The sequence below is a fragment of the Dasypus novemcinctus genome, chromosome 19, assembly GCF_030445035.2.
Source record: "Dasypus novemcinctus isolate mDasNov1 chromosome 19, mDasNov1.1.hap2, whole genome shotgun sequence".
Taxonomy (NCBI): domain Eukaryota; kingdom Metazoa; phylum Chordata; class Mammalia; order Cingulata; family Dasypodidae; genus Dasypus; species Dasypus novemcinctus.
Window position 1 is genome coordinate 48,580,988 of NC_080691.1, and position 20,209 is coordinate 48,601,196.

The following is a 20,209-nucleotide window of genomic DNA, read 5'->3' on the forward strand; positions in this document are numbered from 1 at the left end:
GAGCCACCCACATGGGATGTCCCAAGTTTGGTTCCCAGTGCCTCCTGAATAAAGCAAAAAACAAACAAGCAAAACAAACAGCCAAACAGAACCAATTCAGGGGAAAGTGGCTGTGGCTCAAGCAGGTGAGCTCCCATTTACCATATGGAGGACCTGGATTTGATCCCCTGGGACCTCTTGATAAGAAGAAAGATGTCCCAGACCTGCGCGGAGAGGTCCAGGCCCCCGCGCGGCACAGTGATGCACCAAAAAGAAGATGACACAACCAGATAGGAAAAAACAAAAACAATTCAGGGAAGCTGATGTGGTTCAGTGGATGAGTACCAGTTTCCCACAAACAAGGTTCCAGGTTCAATTCCTGGTCCCCATAGCCTAAAAAAAAAAAAAAAAAAAAAAAAAAGTTAAATGAAGGAGCAGGTGTAGCTCAGTGACTGAGCTCCTGCTTCACATGGATGAGGTCACAGTTTCAATCCCTAGTACCTCCTGAGAAAAGAAAGAATTACCATGTGACCTGGCAATTCCAATTCTAAGTACATACCCAAAGAAAATGAAAACAGCGTCTCAAACAGATACTTATACACCAATGTTTATAGCTGCATTATTTACAATATCCAAGTGTCCATCAACAAATAAATGCATAAATAAATGTGATAGATACACACAATGGAAGAGAATTTGCCCATAAAAAAGAATGGGGTTCTGAAACATGCTGCAACATGAACAAACCTTGAAAACATTATGCTCTGTGAAATAAGCAAGGCACATAAGGGCAAACATTGTATGATATCACTCATAGGAGAGGACTAGATATAGCAAATTTGCAGAGAAAATGGATTAGAGATTACCTGGGGCGGGAGGGAGTCAGGGAAGGAGAGGTGTTCGTAAAAAGAAATAAAGTGGGCAAAAGAGCTGAACAGACATGCCACTAAATAACACAGATGGCAAATAAGCCTGTGAAAAGATGCGCAACCTTATGTATCATTAGGGAATTACAAATTAAAACAATGTGACACCACCAGACACCTGGTAGAATGACTAAAATTCAAAATGCTAACTCCGAATACCAAGGCTGTGGAATAAGAACTCTCAATGCTGGTGGGAATGCAAAACAGCCAATTTCAAAGATAGTTTGACAGTTTCTTATGATTCTGCAATTGGATTCCTAACTATTTACCTAAAGGAGTTGAAAACTTAGGTCCACATGAAATCCTGCACACGAATGTTTATCGCATCTTTATTCATAATTGCCCAAAATTGCCAAGATGTTTTGCAGAACAGACTGGACAAACTGGCACATCCATACAGTGGGATATTATTTAGCAAAAAAGAAATGAGAGAGGCGGATGTGGCTCAGGCAATTGAGCTCCTTCCTATCACATGGGGGGGTGGGGAAGTCCTGGGTTTGGTTTCTGGTTCCTCCTGGAGAGGAAGGGCAAGACTGTGAGCTGGCACAACAGGCAGGTGTGACCAGATGATGCAACAAGATGACACAACAAGGAGAAACAAAGAGAAAAGACAATGAGAGACATAACAAAGCAAGGAGTTGAGGTGGCTCAAGAGATTAACTGCCTCTCTCCCACATGCTAGATCCCATGTTTGGTTCCTGGTGCCTCCTAAAGAGAAGATGGAGCAGGCACACAGTGAATGCACACATATAGTACACAGCGAGCTCAATGAGGGGGGAAGGGGAAATGAATAAATAAAATAAATCTTAAAAGAAATGAGCTATCATTTGAAAGTGGTTAAAGTGGGAAATTATATATTGTGTATATGTTACCACAATAAAAATTGAGAGAGGGGAAAAATCTATAAAGCCATGAAAAGACAGAGGAACCTTAAATGCATGTTGCTAAGTGAAAGAAGCCAGTCTGAAAAAACTACTTACTGGATGATTCCAAGCAGATGACTCTACGGGGAAAGGCAAGATTATAGAGACAGTAAAAAACAAATCAGTGGTTGCTACACCTGTGGCAGAGAGGAGGCATAGGTGGAGCACAGGGCTTTAAAACAACACAAAACAAAGCAAAACAAAAAACTAGTAACTTTTAGTAACATATACCCAACTCAAAATTTCCCACTTTTGATGTATTAGTTAGTGGCATTAATCACATTCACAATATGAGGCAGAGGCCATTTTTTAGGGCAGAGAAAATCTTCTGTGTGATGAACATTTGTCAAAACCGGGAGGACTGCGCACACACGGAGTGAGCCCTAATGTAGCCTACCGGCTTTAATTAATAAAAATGTAGCACTATATTGGTTCACCTGTTGTACAAATGTACCACACTAATGCAAGTCATTAATAATAATATATGTGGGGGGCGGGTTTAAGGAAAATCTGTACTTCCTGTGCAATTTTTTTGTAAACCTAGAACTGCTCTAAAAAAGTTTATGTATATCAAAAAAGAGGACACGGTCTGAAGGACGCTCCTACCCATAAGACGGCTATGGACATTGTAACATAGATCGTAATGGCCACTGTAATTTAAAAAGCAATTTATAAAGGATGCGGGACCCACCAAATTAGGGCATTCGAGCTGCAGGGGAACAGGGCGTGGACGCCGAGGCTGGGTTTGGGGTTTCGGAGCCGAGCAAAGGTCCTGCGGCCGGGCACGGAGCTGCTCGGGCGGCGAGGGACTGGCCGGAGGGGCTCGGAAACGCCCGGGAGGGTGGTCCGAGCTGGAGGGCGCGCAGGACCCCGCGCTCCAAGGGCCCGCGACTCCGAGCCCTTGAACTCGGGCTCCCGGCAGGCGGGCGGGGTGGAGGGCGCGGGCGGGGGGCGCTTCCCGCGGTGCCGGGTGCCCCCCACTCCCGCAGGAGGAGCGCCCGGCCCCCGCCCGCGCGCGCCCCCGGTGCCGGCCCCCCCCCCGCGCGCGCGCCCGGGCGGGGCGGCGGGCCAATGGGAGCGCGGCGCGCCGCCCGGCACGTGCGCCCCCGGCCCGCGCCCCCTCCCCGGAGCGCGCGGGGGCGCGCGGGGGCGGCGGGCGCGCGCGGGGGCGGCGGGCGCGCGCGGCGGGGCGGGGCGCGCGCTGATTGGCCGGGCGCGCGCCGGGGCCGTTAACGGCGGCGGGGCCGGGCCGCGGCTCCAAAACAAAGGCCGGCGGCGGGGCCGGGCCGAGGCGCGCGCCCAGCGAGGCGCCAACGGCCGAGCGCGTCCCGGGCGGGCCGGGCGCCGGGAGCTGCGCGGAGGAGCGGGCGCAGGGGCGCGGCGCGCCGGGCGAGCGGGCGCGGCGTGAGTAGGGGCGGCGCCGCACCTGCCGGGCGGGGGTCGCGGCCGCGGGCGCGGGGTCCCCGCCTCTCCCGCCCCCGGCCCGGGGCCTGCCCGGGTCTGCAGGCGGGGCCCGCCGCCCCGCGGGGGCAGGTCTCTTGGCCTCTTGGAAAAAAAAAAAAACCGGCCCGGGGAGGGGGGCGGCGAGGACAAAGCGGGGAGGGGGTCCCCGGCGCGGGGCGCCCTGGGCCGGGCGCGCGCCCGCGCCTCCGCGGCACCTGCGGCCCCACCTGGGGCCCGGGACCCGCCCCGTCCCGCCGCCTTCCCGGCCCGTCCAAATGGGGCTCCTGGGGCGGGAGGAGAGCTGCAAGCCGCCGCGGCGCTCCCGAGCGCCCAGAAAGCGGGCGTCTCCCCGCGCCCAGGGGTCCCGCTCATCTGCGCGACTTCTTCCTCTTTCCGGCGCCAACCCAGCCACCTCCATCCGCTCTGGCCTTTGCCAGAAACCGCTCTCCCCACCTGCCAGGTGAAGGACTGGCCTTTCCCTCCTCGGGGGACCTTTTCCAGACGTTTCTCCAGAGCAGGCCGCCCCCTCTCTCGTCTCCTGGACGCCCTCCGAGCTCGGCTCGGGTCCCTGTACCCCGCGTTTGTTCATCACCTGCTCTTCGCCAGGCGTTGTGCTCGAACCTGGTGTCACTGGGTCTTAAGACCGCACACCTGTGGCTCCTGAGGGGCAGGGTTGGCTTGTTTGAGGAACACGAAACCTGAGGAGTTGCTAGACTCCAGGCTTACCCCCTTGCACCCACAGGGTTAGCGTGTCTGCTTGCGGGTCTCTCTATTAGGTGGGAGAACCCCAGGGGGCTGGGACTGGGGCAAAATCCTTTCTTATCACAGCGTAAAACACAGGGTTTGTCCATATTGGCACTTAAAAAAATAATTATCAAGTGATCTGAGCAATAATCTTTCAGTATTTTTTTTTTTTTTTTTAGGAGGTAACAGAGATTGAACCCAGGACCTTGTACGTGGGAAGCAGGCACTCAGCCACTGAGCTACACCTGCTCCCCAATGAGAGTTGGTCTTTTCGTTTGTTTGTTTTTGGAAGGTACTGGGGATGGAACCTGGGTCCCTGTATATGGGAAGCAGGCACTCAACCACTTGCACTATATCTGCTCCCCTGGCTTTTTGTGTGTGTGTTTTTTTAAAAATAAACTTATTTTGGAATAACTTTAGATTTACACAAAAGTTGCAGAGATTATACAAAAAAGTCCCTTATACCCCTCACCCTAGCCAAGTTTCCCCATTGTTAACATCCCTCATTGCCTTGGCACATCTGCCAAAACTGAAAAACCGACATGGGTGTGTTCTTTTAACTAAACTCCCGATGTTAAGTATTTCCATGTTCAGAGTGGTAGCGTTTGCAGAGCTCTCTCTTTATGTTGTGTCCCTCTAATGCCTGGCCTTTAGTCCCTGCTCGGCCTCACCAAGTCCATAGCACCCTGGGAGAAGACCCCAGGAGGGACGGGGGCAGAGATGGCAAGGGGGCTGCCGCGCCATTCCCCGAAAGACTGAGAAATGGAAAATGATTTAAAATAGGAGGCATAAGGTTTCCTGCTTTCAAGCCATTCTCTGGCACTCTTCTTTAGAGATTCATTTGGTTTTATAAATTAAAAAGAAAAGATCTGGCCATCAGCAAAGCCTCCAGGGAGTGGGTATTTTAACAAGGGATTTGTGTGGAGGTTGGGGAAGTTCTGGCGGGCCACGTCATGGAGGGCTAAGGATCTGGAGATGGATTCGGGGCAGAAGTCAAGGGGGTGAAATCAGCTCTGCTGGAGCCACGTTCCCCTGTGATAAGAGGCAGCTGAAATCCGTCAGCTGGCAACACTGAAAGGGAAATCCTGGTGTATTCACTTCCATCCCCAGCCAAGGAAGGGATTGAAGAGCTGCCTCCTGACATTGTGCGGTAGAACCTTCTAGAAATCGCAAGCCTGGGACCAGGACCCGTGGGCCGGCTTCGGACCAATCTCGGTAGCGCTCTGCTGTTCTGTAGGAACATCCCGGGGCTGCTATGGGGAAGCCCCTGCGAGCCCGCGTGAGATCCGTCAAGTTTGACCAAGGATTTCCTCCCTCGTCATCCTGTTTGCGTCTCTGGACGGCCCCGCGAATCCCTCTTTCCCCCCATCTTACAGAGAAGGGGCCAGCGCTTGGGTTGCCTAGGTTCAGGTCCCACTGCCAGCAGAGGCGTGGCACGTTTTGGGTCAAACCCTGGGGAGGCAGTCAAAGCGAGTCAGACCCGCTGTCAGCTTTGTCCTGGCGCCGTGTCTCATGGGAACCGTCCCCTGTCTGTCTTGTCTGCCCAGCATAGGCTCCCAGAAGGAAGCCACCACCTTCCCTTCTGATTCCTCGTTGAGTCGCTGGTTTTTACCTTCCCTGCCCTCACTCAGGGCTTTGACTGAGGGCTTGAATTTTGTTTATTAATACGTGATTAAACCTGCAAGCCCCTCTTCTCTCATCTGAATCCAGTCTTCTAAGTACCCACCCTTTTGGACTGAAAAGGGCAGAGAGTTTGTCGGCCCCATGTCTTTCCCCTTCTTTTTGTCAATAACAAGTTCAATCTCTTGTCTACCAGGATGTGCCCCAGTGCTGGGGAGACTTTGTTACCAGTTGTCAGAAACCAAAAGGAAGCTATCCAAGGTTCTTGAGAAGGGCTCAGTACAAACTGTACTCAGTAGCCTGGTGGGGACGGGGGGGACAGGAGAGAGGGCAGGCAGCAGGGTCTGGGCCACGCACCCTGGTGATGGGGGAGCTAGCCCCTTTGGGCACCTCCAAGAGGCAGGATGGGTGGGGGATGCCCGGGGTCCTCACGGCGTCCAGAGAAGACTGAGGGGGCTTCACCTCCGGGCCGCCCTCCAGCTGGCCCAAGTGAAGGGTGGTTCTTGGCTCTCCCAGTTTGGCCTTGGGTCCACTAAGGCTGTGCTGGCTGAAATCCGGAGAAAGCTTTTCATCCTGTAATTCAAGTAGGCCGGAAGTCGACGCGCATGGGCAGGGGAAGCTGACCCTGCCAAAAGGCAGAGCGCACCCAGGCCATTGCCCTTTGGTGTCAGTCCTTCCAGACCTTTCCACGCCTGTTTGCACGCATTATTGTATGGATGTGCAGTCAGTGCAACACTTAGTATGATGCTCAAAAGGCACCAAAAAGTAAACGGTGAGAAGGGAGTCACCTTGTCCCCAGCCGGAGGCCCCGCGACGGGGTGTTTCTGGCGCATTTAGTGGGTATGGGTACTTTGAAGCCTGGTCTCTTTTTTGGATACACTGGAGATAGTTTCCAATCTTGTGTTATTATAAGCAACATTGTAACAAAACATTTACCCCGCTCACTTTGCCCATGTGGGAATGGGCCCTGTGACAGTTTGAATTTTTTTGTGTGAATCCCAGAAAAGATCATGTTCTTGAACCAATCTGTTCCTGTGGGCGTGGGGCCCTTTGATTGCATTAGAGTAAGGGTTCGTTAGATTAGACCACTTGGTTAGATCGCCTTGGGGCTGTTGATTGGACTAGGTCAGTGAGGTGTGACTCAGGGTGGGTCTCGGCCCTCCTGCTCGGGTCTTACATAAACTGGAAGCAGAAACACAGAGGAAGACAGCTGCTATTTTGACCCTCCCATGTGAGAGAGCGAGGACAAAAGAGGGACAGACGCCAAGAGGCTGAGAAAGGTTCTGGAGGCTGGAGGCTGTGTGTGCTCTCAATCAGCGGGGCATAGCAGCCTGAAAAGAGGCGCCCCAGGGGAGCGGGTGTAGCTCAGTGGTTGAGCACCTGCTTCCCATGTCCGGGGCCCTGGGTTCAATCCCTGTACCTCCTAAAAACAAAAACAAAAAAATGCCCCCGCAGGACTAGACCCAAGGAGCAGCTCAAAGCCAAAGAGATGGAGCCCCACTCAGCCCGGGGACTGCACCTCAAGCACCTGGGTGCTGTCGTGACGTCACGGAGAGCCCTCTCCGGTGGCACTGTCAAATATAAAAAAAATCTTTGCCAATCCGCAAGGTGGAAAAAAGGTATCAGTGTGACTTTCGTTTGCATTTATGGGCAAAGTTGACTGTCTCTTCCCATTGACCTTGGAGTCCAGGCGCAAACTCTCCGGCTTCGAGTCCCAGCTCCACCGCCTCCTGGCTCCTTACTGGCTTGGCAACCTGGGCAGGTTCGTTGACTCTGCTGAGCCTCAGTCTCCCCATCTGTACAAGGGGGCTGCTGAGACCCACATCTCTGTTGACTTATCAGGTTTTCATACAGGAAACTGCCTAGGATGGTGGTGGCGGCGGCTCGTGGTTTGCTCAGGAGCTGTTGAGCTTCCTTTTTTGTCACCCGACGGCTTTATCCATTGCTCATCCTTCTGTTGGTGGAGGGTGGGGCTGGTGGCCTTTCCCGTGGCTTTTCATCTTTTTAATCCCCAGGACGGTGCCTTGCCAGCAAGCGGCAGAAGAGGCCAGGCCAGTGGCAGGGGGCCTGTGGGTGGGCGTGGGGTCGGCCCAGGACAGCACGCTGTGGGGTGGGCGGTGGCCAGGGCGCGAGGCCGTCTGCTCGCTCCTGTCCCGGGGTTGGCACAGGGGCCGCCACTTCCCTCCCGGGTGGGGCCAGGCCCACGCCCGCGCCGCCCGCCTGCAGATCCGCTTCCTCGCGCTGGCGCCGTGACTCCCCCCCTGCTGCTCCCCTGAAACTGCCCACCCGGCCCTCAGCGCCTCAGTCGCCCCGGGCGCACCAGTCCTTGTCTGACTCTGTCCTTCTGACGCCAATGTGAGAGGGCACGGGGCCTGGGCTGACCGGGCAGGGGCTGAAGCCGCAGACCCCTCTGCCCGCGCGGGAGACCCGGGGCCGCCCGGGCACGGCCGTGTGGGTGTCGGCCCCATGGCCTGGCCGACCCTCCCTCCTGAGGGCCCCCAGCTCCCGGCCCTCGCGTCCCCGGCGCCCGGACGCAGGCTTGGGAGCAGCTTGCCTCGCGCCTGCCGCTTGCCTTGGGCGGCCCTGCCACCCGGCCCCAGTCGCCGTCTAGCGGTCCTCAGGACGCAGCACCTCCGTCCCTCCCTGCAAAAGCCGTCCCTGGTTCTGCCCAGCCACCCCTCGCGCCCTCCCCTGCGAGAGCGGTCGTCTCAGTGTCACCTCAGGGCCTCACCACCAGCTGCTGGCAGCCCCGTTTTTGGGGAATGGGTACTTCTGGGCTCCACTTCCTTGACTTGAATTAGGGGGTGAAACTTGACTAGGACTTAAGTTTGAATTTTTGATCACCTGAGGGGCCAGGCATGTGGTGCTGGCCCCGTCTCACAGGGGACATGGACGCTTGCAGCTCGGGCCACCCGGGGGGGACGGGGGACACAGACGCCATTAGACCACCTGCTTGGGGGCCAATGTGGCTCAGTGGATGAGTGCCGGCTTCCCACACACAAGGTCCTGGATTTAATCCCAGCCCCAGTACCTCAAAAATAAAGAAAGAGGGAAGCAGACATGGCCCAATGGATAGTGCGTCCGCCTACCACATGGGAGGTCCACGGTTCAAACCCCAGGCCTCCTTGACCCATGTGGAGCTGGCCCATGCGCAGTGCTGATGCGCACAAGGAGTGCCCTGCCATGCAGGGGTGTCCCCCCTGTAGGGGAGCCCCACGCGCAAGGAGTGTGCCCCGTAAGAAGGGCCACCCATGTGAAAAAAGTCAGCCTGCCCAGGAATGGCGCCGCACACATGGAGAGCTGACGCAGCAAGATGATGCAACAACAACAAAAAAAGACGCTGTTTCCCGTGTCTCCGAGGGTGCAAGCAGACACAGAACACACAGGTTTGATTTCTCAGCATTGTCAGAAGTGCGGTGACTGCAACATACAGACCTGGACCTGCCTCACAGCGTCCTCTGTTTTCCTTTTTTGGGGGTTATGGTAACACATACATATCCTAGAGTTTCCCATGTTCACTTTTTTTTTTTTTTAACTTGATTTTATTTTGGGTCAGAAACTTAAGTTATTTATTTATTTTTTTAGGAGGTTCCGGGGATTGAACCCAGGACTTCATATGTGGAAAGCAGGCACTCAGCCACTGAGCTACCTCCGCTGCCCGCACGTTCACTTTTCGTGCGCACAGTTCAGTGCCGTCAGTGACATCCACAGCACTGTGCCACCATCACCACCAGCCACGAGTAGAACTGCCATCACCCCAAACAGAAACTCTGCACCCACTGCTGTTAGGGAGTAATTCTCCATTCTCCCCTCCCTGTCCCTGGTCACCTGTAATCTACTTTCTGGCTCTCTGTATTTGCCTTTTCTAAGTGTTACATGTAAGTGCAATCATACACAAGGTGGCCTTTGCGTCTGGCTTCTCTCATTTAATGTAATGTCTTCAGAGTTCATCCATGTTGTAGCAGGTATCAGTGCTTTTCATGCTGACTAATATTCCATCATATGGTCTCACCACATTTTTTTTATCCATTCATCTGTTGATGGACACTTGGGTTGCTTCCACCTTTTGGCTTTGTGAATAATACTGCTGTGCACTTTGGTGTGTGAGTATCTCTTCCAGTCCGTGCATTCCATTCTTTGGGGAATATACCTAGGAATGGAGCTGCCAAGTCATGGTTGTTCTATGTTTAACTTTTTGAAGAGCTGACACTGTTTTCCACAGCGGCTGCACCATCTTACATTTCCACTAGCAGTGTAGGAAAGTTCCGATTTCTCCACATCTTGCCAACACCTGTGATCTCCTTTTTGTTGTTTTGATAATAGCCATCTTAGTGGATAAGCCCTAATTCTTGAATGATATTTTCATTGGCTACAGACTTCTGGGATAGAAGTTATCTTTTAGAACCTTCAAGATAACTTTCTCTATGCCTTTTGGGTTCCATTTTTTTACAAGAAAGTTGTTCTATAGAGAAGGTACTCTTCCCCCCCCCCCCCTTCTAGATACCTTTGAGACTATTTTTTTAGGAGGTACCAGGGATTGAACCTGGAGCCTCGTACATGGGAAGGAGGCACTCAGCCACTGAGCTACAACAACTACCCCTCTCCCCCCTTTTTTTGTATGCTGCACTTTCATTAGGATGTGTCTACGTGTGGCTTTATATTCACTTATCCTGCTTGGATTATTGGGTCTCTTAAGTCTGTGGATTGGTGTCTTTCAGCAATTCTGGAAAATCCTCAGTCATCAGCTCTTGCTTCTCCTCCTATACACCCACATAAATATCTTCCCAACTCCTTTGGGTCTCTTAGTTTAATACCGATATTTTCTATTTTTCTCTCTCTGCTTTATTCAGAGTAACTTATTCTGATCTAGCTTCCAGTTCAACAGTTCTCTTTTGCTGTTAAACCCATTGAGTTTAATGCTGTTTATTCAAGTTCTGTTGGTTTTTCCCTAAATCTGCAAGATCACTTTTTGTAGTTTGTTGTTCCCTGCTGGTATTTTCAGGCTTGTTTATTTCCTTAGACTTAGTAAGCAGAGGAGTTATAGAGTCTGTATCTGCCAGTGAAAGTGTTGAGTCTTTGTGGGTCTGTTCCTGCTACTCACCTCTGCTTGCTCATGGTGCCTTGTTCCCTCGTGTGCTATTTCTGACTGTGTTGCTCATTGCCCTTGAAAAATTACTTGAGGGACTTTTTCAGATCTGAAGGTGAGGACACGTTCCTCCAAACTGGACTCGCAGCTTGTGGGGGCTTCTGCCAGGTGCCTGGTGCCACCACTTGAGAGATCTGGTTGCCGTCTGACGGGTTAGACTTGGGCTGTGAATCCAGGCCAGACCTGCCTTTCTGTTTCTTCCTGGAGGTGGGATCAGTTCTGAGGCACACAGTAGACTCTGCCTATGTGTGCTTTAGTTTTCAGAATATACCTATACTCCCACAAATCAATAGGAAAGCATCAGCAACCCAAGAGAAAAGGGGAAAAACATTTGAAAAGGGCCGAAGAAGAACCGTGACCATCTCGCGTGTGGAAGGCGCTTGGCCGGGTGAGTCGTGGAGCGAAGCACCTGTGAGCCCTGCGAGGTTCTGCCCGCCCCCTCCAGCTGGCGAAGGTGGAAACACTCGGCATCTCGAGTGGGCAAGTGCGAAGACGATCGGTGCTTGTGCTCCCGCCTGCGGCTGCCGCCCTCCCCCAAGGCCAGAGCGCGGCCTTGCCTTCAGCTCCGAGGACCACCCGGCGGAGCGCTGCCCCGCGCCAGGAGATACGATGTGACCAGCGACGCGTTTACAACCCTCCCGGAACCGCCCCACCCGCAGCGACACACTGGGGCACGTCGGCGCGGGAACCGGCGGACGAGAGCAAAGGGGCGCACGGGGTGGCCCAGGGGCGCAGGCCCGTGTGCGCGACCCCGCAGGCGAGCGGCGAGGGGGGGCGGGGAGCCAGGCGGCGCCCCGGGGCGGGCACCGGGCGAGGGCGCCGGGCGAGGGCGCGGAAGGAGGCGAGTGCCTGTACTCGGCCCGCAGGCGTTTCGTGCTGTACCAGTCACAGGATTACAGACGGTATTTTCTGCCGATTCAAAACTTTTAATTCTGAAATTTAAGAAGTTGACCCCTCATGCAAGACGAACTGTGCCAAGGGGACCGTGGGCGGCAGAGGCGAGCCCTGGTGGGGCTGGCGGAGGGAGCCGGAAGGACGGGGCCCCAGGGAAGGACCCCGGCTAGGGAGGGGGAGCCTTGGAGCTCCCCGGTGGGGGCGCCCGTCAGGTGGGGCCAGCCGCCTGCGATGTGCTGGGGGGTGGCCGGCTTGGCACCGGGTTGGCGCAGCAGGCGGGGTGAAGCCCTGCCGCTTTGGAGAAGGTTGGCAGGAGGGGAGCGGGCAGGGGGAGGGGTCTTGGGCTGGGGACAGTCCCATTCGGTTGGCCCTGGAAGAAAATCCTCACGTGCCCGACCTTCCCCCTCTCCCCCCCAGAACTGTCCCAAGGGTGAGCAGAAGCTGCTGTCACCTGGGAAAACGTGGCATCAGCCACTTGGAGTTTGTGCTTTTTTAAGTGAGATGTCATTTCTTAATGTCGAATCTGCCCCTCGAATTGGTAAATGTCATGGTGCTGAGTCACTTTACATGATCTGGGGGTGATGGTTGAGGCCTGTCATCGGGCGGTGGGGCCGGGGGCAGAAGGGAACCTCCTGATGCTCCTGAGGCCACACGTGGTGCCAGATGTACCTGATCCAATGCGAAGTGGCCCACTTGCTACGTCCAGTTCAATTCAGAAGGTGTAGACAGTGATTCTATATTAATATTCTTTTAATATAAAATCCATAGTAAAGAACTTGATCTTCAGCCTCTATTCCTCACCGCCCCCTTCTTTAAACACGTGACCCCGCGGCAGGGCCCTCGAGGGACCTGCCCTCCACAAGGCCCTGCTGTCTCTCTGCCCCGACAGGCTGTGACGTTTCTCCCCCCTCCCCGCGGTGTGGACGGCGCCCCACGCCCCCTGGACAGCAGCGGCTCTGGCCTGCGTCTTCCAGTGCCTCCCTTGTCCGAGGGTCCAGCTGAGCCGCGGTTCTTCCAGCGCCAGCCCCGAGCCGAGTGAGGAGCGCCCGGCAGAGATGGTAAAGATGACCAAGTCCAAGACGTTCCAAGCCTACCTGCCCCACTGTCACCGCACCTACAGCTGCATCCACTGCAGGGCGCACCTGGCCAACCACGATGAGCTGATCTCCAAGGCAAGTGCCGGTGGCCGCGCGTTTCTACGCAGCAGGCGAACATTTCACCTTTCACGTGATTTGGGACCCTGCTTTTGCTGTGTCCTGAAAGTCTAGAGCCATCTGGGAACCGTTGGTGACAGTTTGGTGCATGATCAGGTGTGGCTACGCCACAGTCTTGGCCGTGATCATTGCACAAGTGGGTGGGTTTTTGTCATTTTTTTTTTCACAGTATTTCCCTGGTTAAAAATATTAGTGATAAAATAGTCCCAAAGGGAAACAAAGCATAAGATATCGAGGAAAGTAAACTCTGTCGATTCACTTTTAAGAAAGGGTAGTGGTGGGTTTGCTTTTGGCAGAATTGCTGTAAGGCCTGTCACAATTTCAGGGGGTGCAGGTGCTCTGAGCCCCAAGAGCACAGAAAGGCCAGGGGACTGTCCCTCGGAGGCAGCGCTTGTGCTTTCGAAGCTCGCTGTGGTGTCTGGAGCTCAAGGGGTTCGTCTTTGGGACAGGGCTCAGGGGCCACAGGGACCAGCACAGGACAGGAGAGAGGCCCAGGGTTTAGAGATGGGCACGGCAGGTGAGGCTGGAGGGCGTGGGCAGCGTGGGAAGTGACCGGAAGGCGGACGGGGGCACGGAGGCACCCTCTGAGGGAGAGAGAACCTGCCCCCACCTGAGAGGGGAGGGGAGATACAGGTTGGACCAGAGCAGCAGGGACGTGTGTCCCAGTGACAGTGCAGGGCCAGATGGTGGGACCTTGGAAATGACAGCAAGAAGAGCCCATTATCTGTCAGGGCAGTAAAATTAGTGTAAAAGCAGAGAATATCAAAGGAACAAAGTCGGTCCAGGATAGCTGTGGAAGTTTTAACACATAAGGGAATAAGAGGAAAAAAAATTAACTTTTAATTTTTAAATACTCTCAAACTTACAGGTCAGTTAACAAGAATATTATAAACCTCAATCAGAGAATTCAGTACACCCTGCCTACCCCCAGACATGCGGCTCAACCAATTTTTAACATTTTGCCCCATTTGCCGTATCATTCTATCCACCTATCCATCAGCTGGTTTATTTTCTAAAATTTAAATTGTACCCCTCATAGTCCTTGCAGTCAGTCCTGCCATGTACATTTCCTCAGGACAGGATATCCCTTATGTAACCACCTGAAGTGCAGTGATCAAGTTCAAGAAACTGAACGCTGATAGAAAGGTTTTGCTCTATATTCCCTTTTTTTTTTTTTTCCCATATATCCCAGTAATGTTCATCTGGACTCTTCTCCATTAATAGATCTGGTCCAGGATCCTGTGTTATTGAATTTCATTGTCAGTGTCTCTTTAGTGCTTTTATTTATTTTTTAATTCTAGAAGCATGCATGCTACTGAGACTTGCCCATCTCAGCTGCTCCCAGGCATACCATGCAGTGGGATTCATCACATTCACCACCTCCTGTTACCAGAAGGTTGTCATAACCCCAGACAGAACCCTGTGCCCCTCTGGACTAACTCCCCCTCCCCCTCCCCTGCACCCCGTTTCTTAGTTAACTGTCTCACGTAAGTGGAATCATGCAGTTTCTGTCCTTTTTGTGTCTGATTTATTTCACTCAATATGATTGTCTTCCAGGTTCATCTGCGTAAGTGACTTTTTTAAGGCTGAGTAACACTCCATTGCTCGGTTAGAGCACATTTTGTTTATGTGTTCGTCTGTTGGTGGGCATTTGGGTTGCTTCCACCTTTTGGCTGTTGGGAATAACGCTACAATGAACCCTTTGGTGTCCAAATATCTGTTTGAGGCCCTGCTTGTAGTTCTTTTGGCTATCTATCTAGACGTGAGATGGCTGGGTCATATGGTACTTCTGTGTTTAACTCTTGAGTTTCTAATCTTTAATCATTCATTTGTTTACATTTAATTGTCATAAAGCATACATGACATAAAAATCAGTTAAGCTGTTTTAAGCGAACAATTCATTAGCGTTAAGTACATTGACAATACTGTGTAGCTTTTACTATTACTACTATTTGCTTCCAGACCATTTGCTTCATTCCAACCCAGAACTCCTACTTGTTTACAGAGACTCCCATTCCCCCACCCCCCACCAGGTAAACCACTGTTCTGCTTTTGGTCTTTATGAATTTGCTTATCCTCTTTCATGTAAGCAAATCATAAAATAGTTGTCCTTCTGTGTCTGGTTTATTTTTTTTTTTTAAGATTTTTTTATTATACATATTTTTAAAATTTATTCCCCCCTCCCGCCCAATTCCCCCCCATTGTCTGCTCTCTCTGTCCATTCGCTGTGTGATCTTCTTTGTCTGCTTGTGTTCTCATTAGGCAGCTCCAGGAACCAATCCCGGGACTCTGCGGAGCGGCAGAGAGGCGATTACTCTCTTGCGCCACCTCAGCTCCCTGCTCCGCTATGCCCTCTCATTTCCTCTCCCCTGTGTCTCTTGTTGCATCATCTTGCTGCATACCAGGCTTATTTTGTTCACTCAGCATGACATCTTCAAGGTTCATCCCTGATGTAGCATGTCCCAACACTTCACCTCTTGTTACTGCTGAATAATAGTCCATCGAATGCATAGACCACAGTTTCTACATCCATTCACTTTCTGATGGACACTTGGGTTGCTTCCCCCTCTTGATTATTGTGAGTAATGCTGTGATGAACATTGGTGTACAATATTAGTCTGAGTCCCTCCTTTCATTTCTTTCGGATGTATACCTAGGGGTGGAATTGCCGGGTCATGTCATATGGTAATTCTATATTTAACTTGCTTTTTCACTTTTATTGTACATGCTTAACCTTTGAGCTGCACCCACTCCCCATGCTTAACTTTCTGAGGAACCGCCAAACTGTTTTCCACAGGGGTTGCACCATTTTGTGTTCCACCAATAATGAAGGAGGGCTCCTATTTCTCCACATTCTCGCCAGCACTTTTCAGTGTTTTGTTTGCTGTAATAATAACTATCCTACTGGGGTGTGAAGTGGTAGTTCATTGTAGTTTTTTTCTTTTTTTAAAAGATATGTTTTTTTCATTTATTTCTCTCCCCACCCCCATTGTTTGCTCTTGCTGCCTGCTCCCTGTGTCTGTTCATTGTGTGCGCTCTGTCTGCTCATCTTCTTTTTAGGAGGCACCAGAAACTGAACCCAGGACCTCCCATGGGAGGAAGGCACCCAATTGCTTGAGCCACTTTCCCTCCCTGCTTGTTGTGTCTCTTACTGTGTTTTCTTGTTGTGTCTTCTCATTGTGTCAGCTAGCTGTCTTGCATGTCTTTTTTAGGAGGCACCAGGAACTGAACCCAGGACCTCCCATGTAGTAGACGGGCGCCCAACAGCTTGAGCCATATCTGCTTCCCACGTTGTAGTTTTAATCTGCATTTTTTAAACAGCTAATGATGTTGATCTTTTCAAATACTTATTGGCCATCTAGATATCTTCACTGGAGAAATGTTTATTCAAATCCTTGACCCATTTTAATTGGGTTGTTTTTGATGAGTTATAGAAGTTCTTTCTATGTTCTGGATATTAAACCTTTTTCAGATATATGGTTTCCAAATATTTTCTCTGATTCTATAGGTTGTCTTTTCACTTTCCTTGTAATGTCCTTTGCATAGATTTTTAAAAAATACTTTTTAAAAATTATTAATTTTTAAAGATGCTTAGACTACATAAATGTTACATAAAAACTGTGACTGGATTCCCATGTGCCCCACTCCCTATTTGTGATGAAGTCCATTTTTTCTTTTATTGCTTTTGCTTTTGGCATTAAATCTAAAAGTCCACTGCAGTTACTACATTACTGCTTTTTTTTTTCCTATTTGGTTCTTTATCTAGTATACCTTATTGATTTTCTTCTTTTTTCCTTTCCTCTAATTTTTTTAGTTATTTTATTTGTGGTTACCTTTGTAATTACAGTGAACATTTTAAACTAATAACAACCTAGTTCCACTAATACCAACTTAGTTTCAGTATAAAAAATTTTCTAATCCTAAATAACTCTGTCCATCCTCCCTTATATTGTTATCATCTCAGATTGTATGTTTATGCATTATATGCCCATTGACATAGATTTAGAACATTATATGATACATTTGTCTGTTAAGTCATATTGGGGCGGGGAGGAACTATAAGCCCAAAATACAATAATACAAGATTTTATATTTACTTTACCTATGTAATCATCTTTACCAATGTTCTTTATCTCTTTTTATGATTTCAGTTACTTTCTAGTTTCCCTTTTTTTTTTTTCCACTTTATTTCCTTTATTCCACCCCCCACCCTTCATGGCTCCCTCGTCTATCTGCTCATTGTTTGCTTGTCTGCTTCAGGAGGCACCAGGAACTGAACCTGGGACCTCCTGTGTGGGCCTGAGCCACTTCTACTCCCTGCTGGTTGCAGCATCAGCTTAGTTGCAGCATCTGCTTGGTTGCGGCATCTTGCTGCTTGTGGCATCTGCTCATTTTCTCTAGGAGGCACCAGAAACTGAAGCTGGGACTTCCCATGTGGGAGGTAGGTGCCTAATTGCTTGAGCCACATCGGCTCCCTCAGTTGGAAAGAATCCTTTTAGCATTTCCTGTAGAGGCAGGTCTCCTGGTATGAACTCTCTAACCTTTTGTTTATCTGTAAGTGTCTTAATTTTCTTTCGTTTTCAAAAGATAGTTTTGCTGGATATAGAATTCTTGCAGTTGACAGTTTTGGGTTTTTTTTCTTTGAAGACTTTAAATATGTCATCCCACTGTCTTCTGGCCTCCATGATTTCTGATGAGAAATCCCTCTGCTGTTCCTCTTACTAGGGATCCCTTGTGTGTGTCAAATTGCTTTCTTTTTGCTGCTTTCAAAATCTCGTTTGTTCTTGGATTTTGACAACTTTGCTGTAATGTGGCTTAGCGTCTACCCTGCCAGGGAGTTCATTGAGCTTCTTGGCCATGTATTTCATGTCTTTCATCACATTTGGGAAATTGTGGGCCATTTTTTTTTTCTTATTTGAGAAGTTGTGAGCTTACAAAACAGTCATGCACAATGTGCAGAATTCCCATACATCATCCATCCACTGACACTTTACATTATTGTGGAACTGTTTTTGCAGATTATAAAAGAATATTATCAGACTATTACCACTAACTATGGTCCATAGAGTACACTTGGTATATTTTTCCATACACCCCTATTATTACCACTATGTATTAGTGTTGTATGTCTGTTATAGCTCATGAGAGAACACTCTCATATTTGTACTGTTAATCACAGTCCATCTTCCACCACGTGGTTCACTGTGTTATACAATCCCATGCCTTGTACATTTATCCAAAGTGTTGGGCCATTATTTTCTCAAATATTTTACCCCCTTTCTCTCAGTCCTTCTGGGACTCCACTGATGTATATGTTGGTACGTTTGATGGTGTCCCACAGGCCCCTCAGGCTCTTCATTTTTCTTCGTGATTTTTTTCTTTGTGCGTCTCACAATGGATAATTCCAATTGTCTTGTCTTCAAGTTCACTGATCCTTTCTTCTGTTTGTTCAGATTTGCTGTTGAATCCATCTAATGAGTTTTTCATTTCAGTTACTTTATTTTGCTGCTCCAGAATTTCTGTTGGGTTCCCTTTTATAATTTCTATTTCTTAATTTTGGTCAGATGTTTTCCTAATTTCCTATAGTTCCTTGTCTATGGATTCCTTTAGCCCACTGGGCATATTTAAGACAGTTGATTTAAGATCTGACTAGTAGTTCCAATGTATGAGCTTCCTCAGGGATGGTTTCTGGCACATTCTTTTTTCCTTTGAATGAATCATATTCCCCTGCTCCCCCCCCCCCCACTCTTTCTACACTCTTCCCAGGTGTATGTTTTTTAATTTTCTGTTGAGAACTGGACATTTTGACTATTATGGTGTTATAACTCTAGAAATCTTGTTCTCCCAAGTCCTCTGGGACTGAGAGGTTTTTTGGATTGTTTTAATTAGGGCTGGAGCCATCAAATTGTGACACTTCCAAACTATTTTCCTTTCCCAATGAGGGAAAGGAAAGTGCAAAACCTTAAAAAATAATAATAGGTTTTATCTCTTTAAGATTCTTCTGCCTCTTTTGATTTAAAAGGATTAGAACAATGGCCACCTCCGAGCCAGCCATGACGCAGTCAGGGATCAGTCCACACCCCACCCCGAGATTTTGAAGACTAGGTCTTTACAGCCCATCCTAGTACTGGCAAGCTGCACCGGTCCCAGGCAGCAGCCCCCACTCCTCCTGTCATGCTGTGGGGGGACGGTAGCCACTGCACAGAAGGTATCAGTACCTATATTTATGGCAGTTTACCAGCCCTTTCCTTCCTTTCTTCCCTGGATGCTGCACAGTGCTCTACTAGACTCCAGAGTTTCAAAATAGGTGATTGAAATACTTCTTGCCAGTTTAATAGTTTTTTTTTGTTGAAGGGACTGATTCCTGGGGCTTCCTACTATGGCATCTTCCTTCAGTTCTATGGTTAATTTTTCAAGGAACTGCCAAATTATTTTCCGTGGGTACTGTAACATTTTCCATTCCTGGCAACAGTGTACTGAGGTTCCTATCTCTCTGCATCCTTGCCAACAGTTATTTTCCAGTTTTTTATAATAACCATTCTAGGGGGTGTTAGGAAGTACCTCATTGTGCTTTTGATTATTTTCCTACTGGCTAATGATATTGAACATCTGTATTTTTTATTTGGCCTTTTGTATATCTTCTTTGTTAGAAGAGAAATATCTACTTAAATCTTTTGCCCATCTTTTTTTACACATTTATGTATGTATGTTTGTATTTATGTATTTATTTATCCCCCATCTCGTTGTTTTGCACTTGGTGTGTGCTCTTCCTGCTCGTTCTCTTTTAGGAGGTGCCAGGAACTGAATTGTGTGGGAGGGAGACGCCCAATTGCTTAAGCCATATCTGCGCCCTGCTTGTTGTGTCCCGTGCTGTGTTGCCTTGCTCATCCTTAGGAAACACCGGGAACTAAACCCAGGACCTCCCATGTGGTAGGCGAGCACCCAACTGCTTGAGCCACATCTCCTTTATCATTCATACATGAACATACATAAACAATAAGTGTTCTGTAAAATTTGTGAATTTACAAAATAAACATGCATATCGTCATACAAGGCTCCCATACATCTCCCCACCACCAACACCTTGCAATGTTGTGAAAATATTTGCTACATACTATGAAAAAACATCATCAAAATATTACTTCTGGGGAAGCGGCTGTGGCTCAATCAGTTGGGCTCCTGTCTACCATATGGGAGGCCCTGGGTTCGCATCCCAGGGCCTCCTTGTGAAGGCAGGCTCACCTGCATGCTGCAGAGAGCCCCCGGCCTGCAAGCGCCGCAGAGAGCTGACTCAGCAAGGTGACGCAACAAAAAAAAGGG

General features: G+C 49.9%; 1 protein-coding gene across 2 annotated transcripts in view; it reads left to right on the top strand.

The window, feature by feature from the left end:
• Positions 1-3,143: 3,143 nt before the first annotated feature.
• YPEL1 (yippee like 1) overlaps positions 3,144-20,209 on the top strand; it is a 44,907-nt gene continuing 27,841 nt past the window's right edge. The window contains exons 1-2 of one of the 2 annotated variants that reach the window (XM_058281753.2): positions 3,144-3,232; positions 12,565-12,847. In XM_058281753.2, the coding sequence (XP_058137736.1) occupies positions 12,731-12,847 (117 nt within the window). In that variant the 5' untranslated portion in view covers positions 3,144-3,232; positions 12,565-12,730. The remainder of the gene's footprint in view (positions 3,233-12,564; positions 12,848-20,209) is intronic. The other variant, XM_058281754.2, reaches the window with a different exon arrangement.